General features: G+C 35.4%; 1 protein-coding gene across 4 annotated transcripts in view; it reads left to right on the top strand.

Moving 5' to 3' along the window:
* The window catches only part of ZBBX (zinc finger B-box domain containing), a 121,496-nt gene that overhangs the window by 98,082 nt on the left and 5,287 nt on the right, over positions 1 to 18,127 (top strand). For all 4 annotated transcript variants that reach the window (XM_039480267.2, XM_003924972.4, XM_010335699.3 and 1 more), the window contains one exon: positions 6,859 to 7,116. In XM_039480267.2, coding sequence (XP_039336201.2) covers positions 6,859 to 7,116 — 258 coding nt within the window. The remainder of the gene's footprint in view (positions 1 to 6,858; positions 7,117 to 18,127) is intronic.

Raw genomic sequence — 18,127 nt, 5'->3', positions numbered from 1 at the left:
CTGCATGTTCTCACTCATAAGTGGGTGTTGAACAATGAGAACACATGGACACAGGGAGGGGAACATCACACACTAAATGTAATTCTTATGTATTGACCTTGGAATCTTGATTTCAGTTTATTAGCTCTATTCTCTAAACAAAGTAATTATAAGATTTTCTATAGAATAATTCTTTGGACATATTGAATATCTATTGTAATATTTTCCTAACGAGTGTATATACACAGTATATGACATTATAAAAATCACTAGTATTATTAGGACATTATTGTTATCCCATTATACCATCTATAGTGGGTTTCTCTTTATGCCAAAGCAGGAAGTTGCAGTAGATAACTAATGAATTCAGGTAATTCAGCATATATTTTGAGGATATTAGCACTTTGCTTGGCTCTGAGGATAAAAGAGATACAGAAGTAATATTCCCTGATCTTAGTGAGCTCACGGTTTAGGAAGAATCCTTGAGAAAGTGGACTATTTGCCGTGGTTTAAAGGCTATCTTCAAGGCAGAAATTTAATTGCATGTTTTATCTCTATATTTAAGACACAAGTCTCTCTTGCCCTAAAATCTATGATTTAAACTCTCTGGCTAGCTTAGATCCTTTTCATATGCATTTATGTTTAGAATCTGTCAGATATAAAATTTTTTTAAAATTTTTATTTTTAATCTCTATTGCTCAAGAGCTTAGAGTCCAGTGCAAAGTTTCTTAAAAGTCAGTGTTGGCATAATCACCTGGAAAATCTTTTGGAATGCAGATTTCTGGATCTCACTCTTAGGGATTCTGATTAATTAAGGCTGAGGTAATGCCTAGGAAATTGCATTTATTTTTTCAACAACAACTTACTGTTATGCTAGATAGTCCAAATACCATATTTTAAGAAAAGCGCTATAAATTTATATATATGTATATAATTTATATATATATATGTGAATATGTAAATTATGCCACATATAAGTTTTATGAAAAAGCCTATGAGTAATTTACTTTTGGACATCAACAGGTAATTAATGATAATATGTCCTATTAGCTATAATAGTTAGATATATAAGCAGAGTTTTTTTAAGAACTAGGGATGATAAAATAATGACTTTGCTATTGAAAAGTGTAGATTGGCAACATATTAGAAACTAGGTAACATTCAGTTGAGTCTTTAAACAGTTACAATGTTTACCAGCCACAGAAGTTAGGAAATGGCTTTATGAACAGGGATAGTGGCCTAAAATAAACTAAAAATTTTCTGGCTCTGTCACAAGTTACAGAAATCTTGTATTCTGCACTGATGCCAGTATATAAAGGAATTTCTGTTTCCATAAAATTTTAAAAGTCGTGAATGTAAAAACATTGTAGCTGTATGTGTTTAGCAGCAAGTTCATTCATTCTTTCCATCCCTGCCATAATTTAATCCTCCCACACCATCCTCCTCTTTCTGTATATGGCAACTCTATCCAAACATTGATTAAGTCTGAAATTTGGGAGTCATCTTGCCTCTCACTCAGTGCATCCTAATTATCTTTAGATTCTGCTGATTTCAGCTCTAAGATAGAGCCCAACTCTAACTACTTTTACCTTCACTCTTCAAGATTAGCCCAAGCCATTTGTCTGTCATCTCTCATTTGTCTCCAATTTTCACTTTTACCTATCCCCAAACCATGTTGCTATAATTAATTTTCATTATATTCTACTATTTACAATAAATGAGTGAATTGCTTATACTCCTAACAGTATTGCCATTCATAGTTTCTAGGGAGTGAATCATACTTTCCATAAATGTAAACCATATGTTGTATCACGCCATTCTATTGCCTAAAGCATTCCATAAATTACTATAGAAAATAGAAAAAGGTATGCCTTACCGTGTATCTCACAGCAACAACTCAGTTGGCTACCCATCTCTCCTAACTGCATCTTCTCCTGCACTTTAGCCACAGTTGCTTTCTTTCTGTTCTTAGGCCACTCTCTTACTCACTTCTTAGCCTGAGAATTAGATCTTACCTCTTATCCAGGGTGCTCTGAAATTTCCCTCTCCATTTTCACACTCTTCATATAATTGGTTCTTTTTTATTTTTCAGTCTCATGCCAGATGTTACCTCCTTAGAGAGGCCTTCTGACATCACCCTATCCAGTGCTGGTCTCCTGAGTCCCTCTACCACATTTACCTTCTTTTGTCTTTCTTGTAGAAGCTATCACTATTTAACATCATCTTATTAGCTTTTTTCCTGCTCTCTCTCACCCTTGGTTGGAAAGAAATCAAGGACTAGCCTGTCCTGTGCACTGGTGTATCTTCAGTAATAGAACAGGACCTGGCCTATTGTAAGTGCTCAGTAAGTGTTTTCCAATGAGTAGAGTAGGCCAGTAGAACTATGCATTAGTTTGGAACACAATGTGAGGATAGAGGCAATGTCTTATTCACTTTTGAATACTCTGATCCTGACACAATGCCTGGCAGTTTTAGGAGTTAATACATAATTTTATAATTGGATTTGATTATTAATTCACAAGTTATCAAAGTTGGAAGGAATTTAAGACATTATACTTTCCAATTCCTGAATTTTATATTTCATAGGTCATAAGTTGATTTGTAATTCTATGAGATAACACAATAACATTCTTAGCTACATAGTTTAGTATTCTTTCCACTTAATCATGCTACTAAATACAATTTCTGTAGAAGTTTTTTGTACAGAATTATAATAACAGAATTAGGAAAATGTTCTATGCAGCTTTCTATAAAATCTTCTGATTTTATACAGAACTTATAATACTTAGAATACATTTCTAAGAATTCTTTTTATGTATAAATTCTCAGCAGCTGATACAGTGCAACAACAATGTCAACAAACAAGAGTGTTGTGCAAACTTTATTTAAGATCAAAATACTGAGTTCTTTGATAGGAATATTATCTGTTATTAAAACACTACCTAAAATCATGTTGCTACAGTTGCATTTCATCTAATTTGTTTTTTTTTTTAAATTTTTTAAATTGCATTTTAGGTTTTGGGGTACATGTGAAGAACATGCAAGATTGTTGCATAGATACACATATGGCAGTGTGATTTGCTGCCTTCCTCCCCCTCACCTCTGCCTGTCATTTCTCCCCATGCTATCTCTCCCCACCTCCCCACCTCTCCGTCCCTCCCCCATTTCCCCCCAACGGACCCCAGTGTATAGTGCTCCCCTCCCCATGTCCATTGTGTTCTCATTGTTCAACACCCACCTATGAGTGAGAACATGTGGTGTTTGATTTTCTGCTCTTGTGTCAGTTTGCTGAGAATGATGGTTTCCAGGTTCATCCATGTCCCTACAAAGGATGTGAAGTCATCGTTTTTGATGGCTGCGTAATATTCCATGGTGTATGTGTACCACATTTTCCCTATCCAGTCTATCATCAATGGGCATTTGGGTTGGTTCCAGGTCTTTGCTATTGTAAACAGTGCTGCAATGAACATTCATGTGCATGTGTCCTTATATTAGAATGATTTATAATCCTTTGGATATATACCCAGTAATGGGATTGCTGGGTCAAATGGGATTTCTATTTTTACGTCATTGAGGAATCGCCACACTGTCTTCCACAATGGTTGAACTAATTTACATTCCCACCAACAGTGTAAAAGTGCTCCTATTTCTCCACATCCTCTCCAGCATCTGTTGTCTCCAGATTTTTTAATGATCACCATTCTAACTGGTGTGAGATGGTATCTCAATGTGGTTTTGATTTGCATTTCTCTAATGACCAGTGATGATGAGCATTTTTTCATATGTTTGTTGGCCTCCTGTATGTCTTCTTTTGTAAAGTGTCTGTTCTTATCCCTCGCCCACTTTTGAATGGGCTTGTTTGTTTTTTTCTTGTAGATCTGTTTTAGTTCTTTGTAAATTCTGGATATCAGCCCCTTGTCAGATGGGTAGACTGCAAAAATTTTTTCCCATTCTGTTAGTTGCCAATTCACTCTAATGACTGTTTCTTTTGCCGTGCAGAAGCTATGGAGTTTGATTAGGTCCCATTTGTCTATTTTGCCTTTTGTTGCCAATGCTTTTGGTGTTTTGGTCATGAAGTCCTTGCCTACGCCTATGTCCTGAATGGTTTTGCCTAGATTTTCTTCTAGGGTTTTTATGGTGTTAGGTCTTATGTTTAAGTCTTTAATCCATCTGGAGTTAATTTTAGTGTAAGGTGTCAGGAAAGGGTCCAGTTTCTGCTTTCTGCACATGGCTAGCCAGTTTTCCCAACACCATTTATTAAATGGGGAATCCTTTCCCCATTGCTTGTTTTTTTCAGGTTTGTCAAAGATCGGATGGTTGTAGATATGTTGTGTTTCCTCCGAGGCCTCTGTTCTGTTCCATTGGTCTTTATCTCTGTTTTGGTACCCATTTCATCTAATTCTAATGTTATATTTAGAATAAAAATAATGATTCTCATCATATTAAATATTATTTAGTGAATAACTCCTATTTTTTATATCCTCACCAGTATTATTATACCCATTAATATAATTTAAAGGCACCATTGAATTTTACCTTCCCAATAGTTGGCTTAGTTTTATTACTAATCATAGGGCATATATTCTTTAGTTACCACCAAGGAAAATTAATTTTATTACATTTAGAATATAATCGATCAGTGCTAATCAATAATTTCTTATGATTACATTGACAGTGATGGCACATGTTACTCCAAAAGTAACTTATGCTTTTAATCTACAAACTTGGATTTTTTAAAAATTGTGGAATGGTCCCCTCACTTGTAGCATTTTTAATTAGGGCCAGTCTTAATGTTATGTTATATCTTAATCTGAAGAGTAACATTAATATCCTTATACATTAAACATTAGAAAGAATGATATATTGAATTAAAAGAACAATAAACATAATCAAGAACCAAATTGGGGTCTGTTCTATTTCTGTGTTTTGGTTACTTTAAATTACACTTTGAGCAAGAAAGATGGTCTGTTTCTTTGCTGGGTGTTAAGCATAAGACTGACCTGTCCTTTGTGTACTTTTTCTCAATTGGGATCAATTACCTTTAAATACTGTGGCAATCAAATGTTCTTATAAGTGTTTGTGCTATTCTAGATTTTCTGAAGGGCATCTACATTATATCATTACTTTTTCTTCATTTCTGTGAATTGGCAGAAGTCCAGTCTTTACTCATAGCATTTTCCTTTGGTTTGTTTTTGAAAGTAAGAGTTCTAAATTTCTTTAAATTTTACCTTGACCAAGACATATCATAATATAGATATTAAAGTGTGGTTTACCACTTAGAGTAGAACTTTTGGTTTATATTGTGAATTATTGTTACAGTCACTGACTTGTGCAGCTACTGTTACTACCTCTACTCTTGCTTCCTTATGTAGACATGGCAAGTGTGGTTCTTGATTGCTATAAATATGATTATTTACATATTATAGGTAAAAGAAGAAATCATGTTTAACTTCTAGTCATCAAAATAATTCTCAGGGATATGTTTATATTTGTAATACATAGGAATATTTTAGACTGTTATTTTTCTCTGAGCACAAATAGACACAAAAATTAGTCTTATTTTAACTTACTAATAATTTTATTTCAAGAACAATTATTTCTAAAAATGATTTATGAAATTTTAATTCAAGTTGGTTCCCTTTGAGACTTACCTTGGTCAGTTTTAATTGCTTAAATAATTATATAATGTATTTAGAGTTTTCTTGGGGTATTAGACATATTTGAAGCAGATTTTTTTAAGTTAAAAAAAGACAAACTCAGTAGTCATTAAATGTTTAATACATCATGACTGCCTGTAGTTACTTTTTTGAATTTTATATTTTTCATTGAATCATTAGAGTGAGAATAATGTTATATGGCATAGGTTCCATCAAATCAAGATTTTCATGATAATGACAATTGCACATTGACTCACCTAATGGTTTTATACAAAGCCAGTTTGTGGTAAGGAGGTGCAAATTTATCTTATGTTTACCATAAATATATTTATCTAAATCAGAACAATGATCCAGTATATTAAAGCATTCACCTGCCCAAAGAATTTTTAAATATGTACCTTGAAAATTCTCTTGGCCTTATTAAGTAATATTTTGTGAGAAATACCAAATTATAAATTAGTTATGTTGTGTTATTGTAAAATTTGAAGAAATTTTTTTTCTTACTTTGAAAGACACAAACATGTTGAAGAAACCAACTAAACTGACTTTCAAAATAGATCAAAACAAAGTAGCGAGTGTCCTAGTGGAACAATGTAATAACCTGACTTAGATCAGTGCTTCTGGAACTTTTCCAGAAGATAGTGAGCTCATACTTAGGAAAATCAGAGATGTGATCTCAATTTTTTTAAAGCTGGCACTTTTCTAAAAATTCATATAGATTTTGTAAATTAGTTTCTTTTCTGCCATTTTTTTAAATGTAAGAATATATTACACATCATTAAGTAAAACTGTTCACTAGGAAGTGGCACCATGTATTCTAAGTTTTTTTTTTTCTTACATAGTATAGTGTGGTATTGTCCTGGAATTTAAGACACATGTCTTGGTGCTTTGCTTTGGAATCCATTATAAAATTGTGTGTCATTTCTGTTTGAAGTTGACTTAGTTTACAGATATTTTCATTTGTGAATATTAAAGTTAATTTATTTTTCTCTGAATGTAGGAAAATTTGGGGAAAAAAACTGCAGAAGTGTTCTTTATGACATTGGAAAAGTAATTTGAGATTAATAAAATGTGGTTAGCTGGAAAGGGTGATAGTCAAAGCTAATTTTTCGTAAACTGTTACATGAACTTCTCTGTGAGCAGGGGCCTGGCATTTTGTATCTTTAAGTACTCATTCAAGTTTTTAAAATTTGATTTTAAAAGTTTTTACTTTCAATTTTAGGTAAGAAATCACGGAGACCTTCAACAGGAAAGTTTCCACTTTCCAACTCTGTTAAAGAAAGCTTCAGCTGCCTTTCATCCTCTCATCCTCGAACCACAAGTGCAGCTGCTCAATCTTTATCTAGAGCTGCTTCTGAAATTTCAGAAATTGAACGTATTGATATTACTGACCAGAATGAGCTTTCCTTAGATGACATTGCTGATCAACACACCTTAGACAGTTTGGAAAAAGAATTACAAGTGCTGAGATCTCTTGCAGGTAATGCTGTATTTTTCACTTCAGATAATGCTAATTAACTCTGCCCTCAGCCTGATTCTTCATATCTTCCTCTAAAAAAATAAGCAAGCAAATGATAAAGCTTTCCCTTTCCTTCTTTAACCATCAACCATTGTGTCTGTTTTCTTGGAAATCCCCTGATGTCACTCTGAATATGTTTAAAAATGTGTGGATGCCCAGCCACACCAAGGATGGCCCCCTTAGGCTATAACATACAGCTAGATTCTAAAATGAAGGATTTCATGTACACAGAAAAAAATCTTTTTTCTCCTTTCTGAAAATCATCTATAGGATTAATCTCTATAGTTTTATGAAAGCCACTGTTCAGTATCCTTATTGGAAAATGGAGCCATTAGAATAGATCTTTAAAGGAGTGCTTTTCAAACTTAAATGTATATACAGATCTTTCAGGGAATCTTGTTACAATGGAAATTTTTAAAATTAAATCAGGTAAGGTGAGATTCTGCATATCTAACAAGTACCCAGGTGATGTCAGTGCTGCTAGTTGGCAGACCATATCTTGAGAAATTATACTTGTACATTTTATTTCCAACTTCAGTGGACATAGTCTAGCAATACAGTGACCATATTCTTGAATGTGCAAAGGTCTGGCTCAGTAGCAAAACATCAGGGGAATTAATCCTTTTATTTGCACCATAAAGTCATTCACACAGTTTGAAAGAAGCCAGCTGCAGATCTAGGAGACAGGCTAGATTTCTTTGGTCCCATATATTCCGTACTTGCTCTTCCCTTGTTTTTCCTATTAGTGGTATCCTCCTTTATTGACCTTAGAATATTGACATTGCTATTTTTCTATAAATGATACATCTTTGTTTTGAAAAATTAAATAAAAGTAATAAAAAAAAGAAAGAAAAACCCTCCACAAAATCTAACAACGTTTCAAGACAAAAACTGTAAGAGAAAGGTCATTATATAATGATAAAGGGGTCAATTCAGCAAGAGGATATCATGGTGATAAATATATATATACCAACACTGGAGTGACCAGATATATAAAGCAAATATTATTAGGACTAAAGAGAGAGAGAGACCTTGATGCAATAATAGCTGGAGACTTCAACACACCACTTTCAGCATTGGACAGACCTCCAAGGCTGAAAATCAACAAAGAAACATCAGACTTAATCTGCACTGCAGAACAACTGGACCTGATAGATATTTACAGAACATTTCATCCAATAACTAAAGAATATACATTCTTTTCCTGAGAGCATGGATCATTTTCAAAGAGAGACCATATGAAGTTGGGTTCAAAACAAGTCATTAAACAGCAAAAAATTGGAAGTAATATCAAGACTCTTCTCTGACCACAGAGATATAAAACTATAAATCAGTAATAAGAGAAATTTTGGAAAACACATGTAAATTAAACTATATGCTCCTGAGTGACCAGTGCATCAATGCAGAAATTAAGAAGGAAATTGAAAATTTCTTGACACAAATGATAATGGAGACACCATATATCAAAACCTATAGGATACAGTGAAAGCAATAAGAGGAGAGTTGTGGGAATAAGCACCTACATCAAAACAACAACAACAACAACAAAAGAAAAACAGAAAACTTCAAATAAATAAAACCTTATCTTGAAGAACTAGAGGCCAAGACAGCTCATGCCTGTAATTTCAGCACTTTGGGTGGCCAAGCCAGGTGGATCATCTGAGGTCAGAATTTCAAGACCAGCTGGGCAACATGGCGAAATCCTGTCTCTAGTATAAATACAAAAATTAGCTGGGCATGGTGACACATGCTTATAATCCCAGCTACTTGGGATGCTGAAGCAGGAGAATCGCTTGATCCCAGGAGGCGGAGGTTTCAGTGAGCCGAGATTGCGTCATTGCACTCCAGCCTGGGTGACAGAGCGAGAATCTGTCTCAGAAAAAAAAAAGGATTATTTATTATGATCAAGTGGGATTTATGCCATGGATGCAAGGATGATCCAACATATGTAAATCAATCAATGGGATACATCATATCAACAGAATGAAGGACAATAACTGTATAATCATTTCAATTGATGCTGAAAAAGCATTTGATAAAGTTCACATTCCTTCATGATAAAAACCTTCAAAAAACTGGGAGTAGAAGGTCTTAACATAATAAAAGCTGTCTATGACAGACACACAGCTAGTACTGAACTGAATGGGGAAAACCTAAAAGCTGGTCCTCTTAAATCTGGAACATGACAAGGATGGCTGCTTTCACCACTGTTGATCAACATAGGACTGTATGTCTTAGAGCAATTAAAAAAGCTAAAGAAGTAAAAGGCATCAAAATTGGAAAGAAATAAATTATCCTTGTTTGTGGATAATATGATGTTCAATTTAGAAAATCTAAAGACCACCAAAATACTATTAGAACTGATAAACTAATTCAGTAAAGTTGCAGGATACAAAATCAACATATGAACATCACTAACATTACTGTATGCCAACAGTGAACCATCTGAGAAAGAAATGAAAAACTAATTTCATTTACCATAGCCACAAATGAAACTTTTATGCAAAAGACAGGCAGTAAAGCGTGTTGGCAAGGATGTGGAGAAAAGAGAACCCTTGTACACTGTTGGTGGGAATGTAAGTTAGTTCAACCGCTATGGAGAACAGTTTGGAGGTTCCTCCAAAAATTAAAAACACAGCTACAATACAACCCAGCTATCCCACTTCTGGGTATACACTCAAAAGAAAGGAAATCAGTATATTGAAGAGATATCTGCACTTGCATGTTTGTTGCAGTAGTGTTTACAATAGCTAAGATTCAGAAGCAACCTAGGGTCCATCAACAGAAGAATGAAAAAGGAAATGTGCTACATATACACAATGGAGTATCATTCAGCCATAAAAGAGAATGAGATCCAGTCATCTGTAGCAACTGGATGGAGCTGGAGATCATTACATTACGTTAAATAAGCCAGGGACAGAAAGACAATTATAGCATGTTCTTGCTTATTTGTGATATCTAAAAATCAAAACAATTAAACTCATTGAGGTAGAGAATAGAAGGATAATTACTGGAGGCTGGAAACGGTAGTGGGGTGGGCTGGGGAGGAGGTGGGATGGTTAATGAGTCCAAAAAATAGTTAGAAATGATAAATAAGACTTACTATTTGATAGCACAACAGTGATACTACAGTCAATAATAACTTTAATTGTACATTTTAAAAAAAGAGTGTTATTGGATTATTTATAAATCAAAGGATAAATGCTTGAAGCAATGGTTACTCCATTTTCCATGATGTGCTTATTTCACATTGCATGTCTATATCAAAACATCTTGTGTACCACATAAATATATACATGTACTATATAATCACAAAAATTTTAAAAATAAAAAAAGAAATCAGTATATACAAGAGGTACCTGCCCTCTTATATTTGTTACAGCACTGTTTACAATAGCCAAGATTTAGATGTAACCTAAGTATTCATTAACAGATTAACGAAGACCATGTGGTACATACATACAATGAAGTACTATCAGGCCATAAAAAAGAATGAGATTCTGTCACTTACAACAACATGGATGGAACTGGAGATTGTTTTGTTAAGTGAAATAAGCCAGGCAGAGCAAGATCAAATTTGCATGTTCTCACTTATTTGTGGTATCTAAAACTCAAAATAATTGAACTCACAGAGATGGAAAATAGAAGGATTGTTAATAGAGGCTGGGAAGTGTAGTGGGGAGTTTGGGTGAAGTGGTGTGAATGGTTAATCTGTATAAAAATAGAAAGAATGAATGAGACCTAGTATTGGATAAAACAACCCAGAGACTATAGTCAATTATAATTTAGTTGTACATTTAAAAATAACTCGATAATATAATTGGATTGTTTGAACACAAAGGATTTTTCATGATGTAATTATCACACATTGCATACCTGCCCCAAAATATCTCATGTATCCCATAATTATATATACCTACTTTCTATCTACAAAAATTAAAAGTAAATTTAAAAATTGAGAGAAAAGGTAAAAAGAAAGAGTAAATAATGGAGGCCATTTATATCTATATGCATTAGTTTCAGTTAGTAACAATTAAAAATGAGGGCTCATTTGTTTTTTTGGATTTTTTTTGAGACAGAGTTTCACTCTTGTTACCCAGGCTGGAGTGCAATGGCGCGATTTCAGCTCACCACAACCTCCGCCTCCTGAGTTCAGGCAATTCTCCTGCCTCAGCCTCCTGAGTAGCTGGGATTACAGGCACATGCCACCATGCCCAGCTAATATTTTGTATTTTTAGTAGAGACGGGGTTTCACCATGTTGACCAGGATGGTCTCAATCTTTGGACCTTGTGATCCACCCGCCTCGGCCTCCCAAAGTGCTGGGATTACAAGCTTGAGCCACTGCGCCCGGCCTTCATTTGTTTATTTTTTAAAACCACATGCTAATCTAGATAGTATCGAATACATCCCTTGTTATAGTTACACTTTCTTACTTTGAAAGTTTTCCTTTTATATTTTTCTTAGTGAAAATCAATATGGATTAAATGTTTAGTACCAGTATTTTTTCCTATGACTTCCAAAACCTTAGCCTTTTATCTTGATTCATTTCTTGAAGGTTTTATTATAGCATGCTTGATAATGTCTGTCTTTTGTCTTATTGCCGATTGGAACATTAGATGAATTTAGTACGTCACAATTTCCTTTCTTCTACTTGTAGTAGATATTTTTCTATTGTCTTCTGACCCTGAACATGGTGCTATTTAGCCCTTTATCACAGTTTTTTTCATTAAACTTTTGTTGGGTTCAGTTTAATTGTCAAATAATTTTTTCCTGCAGGTAGAATTTATAGTAGTTTTATTACCTGAGGTTTTTTTTTTTTTTTTTTTTTTAAATACATTTGAGATGTCTACTACATTTATATTTGAAATGGCAGATTGGCTGAGGATACTATCATTTGGTCAGGTCACCTTTGTCTTAAACCTTGTATATAATGATTTACCATTTTCTGGCTCCAACTGCTGTAAAGTAATCTGAAGCCTCCTAGATATTCGATTTTCTCTCTCTCTCTTTCTGACACGTGGCAGGCTTCTTTCCTGACTGAATGTTTGGAGAAATTTCTCTTTATCTTTGAAAGTCAGTAACCGGCCCAAGATTTTGTTTCAGTGTCAATAATTCAGCATTTTTTAAAATGTGGGTTCTTTCTCTGTAGAACATGTTACTCCTCATTTTCAAGAAATTTTCTGTTTTTGTATCTTTGAATTTTTTTTTGTTCCATTTTGGCTTTCTCTTGGCGAGAAACCTGTTCTTTTTTTTTTTTATGTTGGGAGGAGGGTAGGACTAGGGAGCTCAGCTCTCTTTGTTGAAAGATCTGGGCTTGTGTTTATTTATTTATTTATTTTTGATGTTACTAAATGCCAAATTTCTATCTACATTGTTTCCTGTGTTCTGTCTCTGTGGGGAATCCTTCAGATTTGCAATTTTCTTGTCTTGCTAAGATTTTGACGTAGGTGATTAGGGGCTTTAAAAAGGATTTCAAATGTCTTCTCCTTACTTCTTTTCACGTACTTTTCTCCCTATTAGCATGACATTGGTGAGACTTGTTTGTTCTTTTTATGACTCTTACTTTTCTGCTCTTCATTTGGTTTCTGTGTATTGGGCACACACTGTGTATTGGAATAGCACCCAGCCACACCTCAGTGAGTTTTATTTCTTTGGTTGACTCTTCTCAAAGTTATTATGTCAATTGTATATCTTTGTTTAGCTCCTTTTATGGTTTTATTTTATTATTCTGCCTTTTCTCTTTATTTAATAGGGGTTAGAGAAGAAAAGTCAGTAATCCATATTTACCCATCATTCATTTACCTTACTTGAATTACTAAAAATCAAACATAAACCTTCCTAAAGATAATTCTTACATTATAGGCCAATTTTGAAATAAAGTATGTGAGGTCTGAATGGATCTAAAAGGGTAACCATACAGTTTTAATTTAAAAAAGACTTTGTAATTTTAAAAATGGATACATTTTATTATTTACAAATGAAATACAATAGTGTACAAACACTAGTCTTTTTTTCAACCATTTTGGCTTTTCCATTTTTAAAAATTGTTTTTTTTCCTATGTGCTTCGGTTTTTTCCTGGGTCACTTATTTCCTCACACGTTAACACCAGTATTTTCACTGAAACACATGACTTTTCATACACAATAGCAAGCACACACTGTGTAGCCTGTGAACTGCCAGGGCTTTGCTGATGGTCCAGCAGCAGAACCACTTTCACACTTAACCCAGACATGGCTTTTTTTTTTTTTCTTTTCCTGTTGGGAAGATTGGCTTTGAATGAGTGCACAGCTTATGAAGAGGCTCACTCTGAGAAAGGAAGAGGATGACACATCAGCCAAATCAACCCAACAGTTACTGAGATGACAAATGCTACAGTGACATAAGGGCTCATCGTAGAAAATTCACTGATTCTGCACAAGGCCTTTGTACCCTGTTTTTTGCATCAGTGGGCAGAAAAATTCCATTCACATTTCACTACGCATGGTGCAGTCTGGAAAAACTTGATGAAGTTTGCTGTCAGACATACACCTCCACACTGTTGGATGCTTATACAAATGTAAATATGTTTAAATCTCTGTGAAAGCTGCATTATTGTGAAGAGCAAGCTCTCTGACTTGTTTTCTGCTGTTTCTAGGAAGTATCCACTTATTCTTTCCAAGTTCTATGAAAAACAACCATGTGAAGAAGCTAGGAGAATAAGACAGAAAATAAGTACATTAAGTAAACAGTTTCTCCTTTGATTCAAATTGCTGTGGCTGATATCAGACTGCCATTCAAGAAGCACCTGAGGAGGGCAGAGGTGTTTAAGCAGTTTCTCCTTGGATTCCGATTGCTGTGGCTAATATCAGAGTGCCATTCTAGAAGAACCTAGGATGGACAGAGGGGTGTGTGTGTGTGTGTGTGTGTTTTGGTTGCTGGTAGAAGATCATGATGAGCCAAGAGACAACAGACAGAAAGCAGGGTGGTTGACAACCAGGTTCCCTTGCCAGGGTGTGTGCTTTGAAACAATACCACCACTTACTAGCTTCATACTATTGGGCAAATTACTTCCAAATTCTCTCATTGCACAGATTCTATATATGAAAGATGGGTATAATAATAAAACCTATCTAATAATATTATTTGATCATTAACTAAAATTATATAGATGAGATATTATATTTTTGAAAATTTATCTCTGTCTCCACACATACAACAGCGCCTAGCACATAGTAAGTCCTCAAAAAACTAAGTTATATGATAAAACAAGAGGTAGCGCTTCTGACACTGGAAAAGTTCCCTTGTCCCCTCACAGGGGCATGTGATGGGGGTGCGGCTCACTTCTTCAGTGTCCTACTGCTCAAACCTCTAGGGAGCAGACAGATGGGCAGGCTGTGGGGCTCTGACTCCATTGCAGTGTCTGGGGTGAATGTTTACAGTTGTTAAGGCCCCCGTGGGTGTGCGTCACAGGGTGCTCTTTTAGTTTGCTATCTCCAGGTGGCTTATGTTAATCAGTTCAGTTAGACCCTCTACCTTGTCCCCAAAACAGAGGGCTTTCTGTATCCCAGGTTCTTGCCTTGGTGTACCTGAAGAAATGAATCACACGAGGTCTTGGAGAGTAAGTGCAAAGTTTTATTGAGTGGAGGTAGCTCTCCACCCTAGGGGGAGGCAGAAGCAATAGTATTCCTCTGGAGTTGGGCTGTCCAGCAGCCCCAGCTCTCCTCCAACTGCGCTCTGGCTAAATTCTACCCCATTCTGCTGGTCAGTGGCCTGCTGGTGTGCTCTTGCCTGTCCGTCGGTGTGTGCTTCCCTCAACGTCCTCTCGCCATCCAGCCGCTTGTGTCTTTTTCTGCCAATGCGCTCCTCTCGATATCTGGCTGCCTGTGTGTCTGCCCACTAGGGCCTCGGGTTTTTGTAGGCCCAGAATGGGGCGCAGTAAGCCAGAATGAAAATGGAAAATGCAACAAGGACAGAGGTCTTTCTGTACTGCAGGTTCTTGCTTTGGTGTACCAGAAGAATTGGATAACACATGGTCTTGGAGAATGAGTGCAAAGTTGTGTTGAGTGGAAGTACCTCTCTGCTGACAGAGGAGCCAGAAGGAAGATGGTTTTCCTATTGTAGTATAACAATGTCACATACATAATTTGAAGCCTTTACTTCAAATCAATTTTTGAGAGTTGGGCCACTTGGCGTCCCCAGCTTACTTCCAACTGTCCCAGCCAAACTGTCTCGTCCCACTGGTTGTTGGCCTGCTGGGGTGCCCATGTCTGTCAGTGTGCTCTTCTGCCAGCATGGTTCTGTGACATACTCTTGCCATCCAGCCACTCGTGTCTTCTGCTGATGTTTCCTCTTGACATCCGGCCACCTGTGTGTCTTCCCAATAGTGTCTCAGGTTTTTATAGGCCCAGAATGGGGGAGTGGTGGGCCAGGGAGGTCTTGGAAATTGCAGCATTTGTGTGTGAAAGCAGGAGTGCCTGTCCTCACCTAGGTCTGTGGTGTGGAGCCCTAGACAGGGACCTGCCTTTTTCTACCCAGCACTTCCCTGCCCCATTTTTGTGTCACTTCCTATATACAGTAAGGTAAGGTGTTCTCAATAAGCCCCATTTTTAATAAATCCTAAAAACTGTTTCCATTATAAAACTATGTTATCTTCTGTACTGCTCTGAGGATTATAGTTAGTTACAGTTCATGCCATTTATTATTCCTTCCACAAATAGCTTTATAAATAACATTATAACCACTTCTTTAATGAGCTTAATATATTGGTATAAGTTACTTATAAAGCCACTTTGTCAGTTTTTGGATGTTGCTATAGCCTGAAGAAATTTGGGACATACATATTACGAAAAAGTGTTAGTAATAATGCACTTTAAAGCATTTACTTCTTCAGTAGTTAAAAATGATTTGTTTGTTTCAAACTCAATCTGATTTGTAGTTTAAGAATCTTTGTAGACCTTAGGTTCCCACAACAATCTTTTGTTTGTATGATTTCACAGGTAATTAGCTGAGCCAAATAATTAAAGAGATGTAAGCATTTTCTTTTAATCTGAGAAATAATGAAAATGGTTAGGCCATACTGTCAGTAAAATAAAACAGCGAGGCAGTACTTTCTGAGTAACTGGAGCCTTAGTTCATAGGTTGCTCATTAAGTAATGTATTAAACTGTAAAGATGCTAATCTAATCAGAATTTAAATTTCAAAAATTAACTAGATAACCCTTGAAAAGGCAGTCAAATTGCAGAAAGATAGAATGACAATCTTTAGCTTTAGCATGTCTTTGAATTGCAGAAAACAAATTGGGTACACATATAAGTGAAAACATATTTAAAAGTTAATAAAAGAAACCATTTAATGAGTAATAATAATTACTGGTTGCTTTTATATGTGATGTTGCTCCATTTGATCTTCACAGCTATTTGGTGAAGTAGATGGGGCAGGTGGTAGTCTTAATTTCCTTTTTTCATATTCAATAACTGAGGCTCTGGGCAATGTGGTAACTGCCCATGGTCTTCCCTGGGTATATAGCAGAGGCAAGGCACAACCCCAGGCAAAGCTACCCCTTTGTCTAGCCACTGCATAACAATGCCATATACATAATTTGAAAACTTTACTTCAAATCAATTTTGTGACCACATATATTAGTTTTCCTACTGTTATAAGATATACCTGAGATTGGGTAATGTATAAAGAAAAGAGGTTTAATTTGGCTCAGTTCTGCAGTCTGTACAGGAAGCATGGCTGGGGAGGCGTCAGGAAACATAATTATGGCAGAAGGGGAAGCAGGCACACTACGGATGACCAGAGGAGGAGGAAGTGGTGGGTGGGAGGTGCTACACACTTTTAAGCAACCAGATATCATGAGAACTCTCTATCACGAGAACAGCAAGGGAGAAATCTGCTCCCATGATCATGTCACTTTTCATCAGACTCCTCCTCCAACATTGGGGATTACAATTTGACATGAGATTTGGGTGGGGACACAAATCCAAACCATATCACTGCTTAAGAAGGGGAGGGTGTGGGCAGAGTGAAGGTAAAAGGATACAACAAGGAGAGAATAGGAAAAGGAGAAATAAACAAGACATAGCACAGAAGGGAGAGGAGATGGAAGAATAAAAAACAAGGAAGCTGAAGTGTTAGCAATGGGGCTCACAGGTTACATAGTGAGTATTTCAGATATCACACTGTGTTTCATATTAGGATGTAGATATGTAGCTATTCTAAATAGTTCTTTCGGAGTTCTTGTTGTTGTTCCTTATTGGGAAATAACCTCTTCGATTGGTTTTCATTCTTTGAAGTTTTTATATTTCTTTCTTTTGGGTTTCCTTTCATTTATTTAAACAAGTGCTTATTTCTGTATGGAATATAGTTTTATGTATGCATTTTAAATGACTTCAGTTTTAGAAATGTACTTCAGAGCTCTATAGTTTATTATTATTTTTCTTTTTAGTCTAATTGTTTATTATTGTTTTTAAGAGATTCCTCAATGATCAGAGAATATACTCTTACTCCAGGGATAGAAAAGGTTTAATTATTATTCATTTCTCAACACATAACTGACTTGCCAGTTGTAAATTTTCTAATATAAATGTTAATCCTGTCTTACCTGTTCCTGTATTAGAAAAATCAGGAGCAGATTTTTGTACAATTCACCTTTTGAGTTTAACACTAACCTGCAATAAGATTGGTATAAGCAGTTTTATTTTTATCTGCCTTGATTTTTTTTTATCTCATATCAAGTGATAATACCTTTGTTCCTGTTAACTTTACAGGTATTCTGAAATATAATTTTGAGAATAAATAGTTTTATAAAAATAGTCTCATTCTATTTGCACAATTTGAATTAACTTTATGCTCATTCAATTAGCTCAACTGAATAATAGAGTTTGGACCTCGCCTGGTGGTATTTTTTAGATCAAAGCATTACTGTTGGGTTTTAGTACTACAATTCTACCAATAGAAAATCCTGAATTTACTGCTTTCTTGTGGGA

This window comes from Saimiri boliviensis, chromosome 9 (genome assembly GCF_048565385.1).
Source record: "Saimiri boliviensis isolate mSaiBol1 chromosome 9, mSaiBol1.pri, whole genome shotgun sequence".
Classification (NCBI taxonomy): domain Eukaryota; kingdom Metazoa; phylum Chordata; class Mammalia; order Primates; family Cebidae; genus Saimiri; species Saimiri boliviensis.
The sequence above is the reverse complement of the archived record's forward strand: the minus strand, read 5'-3'. Positions and strand labels throughout refer to the sequence as shown.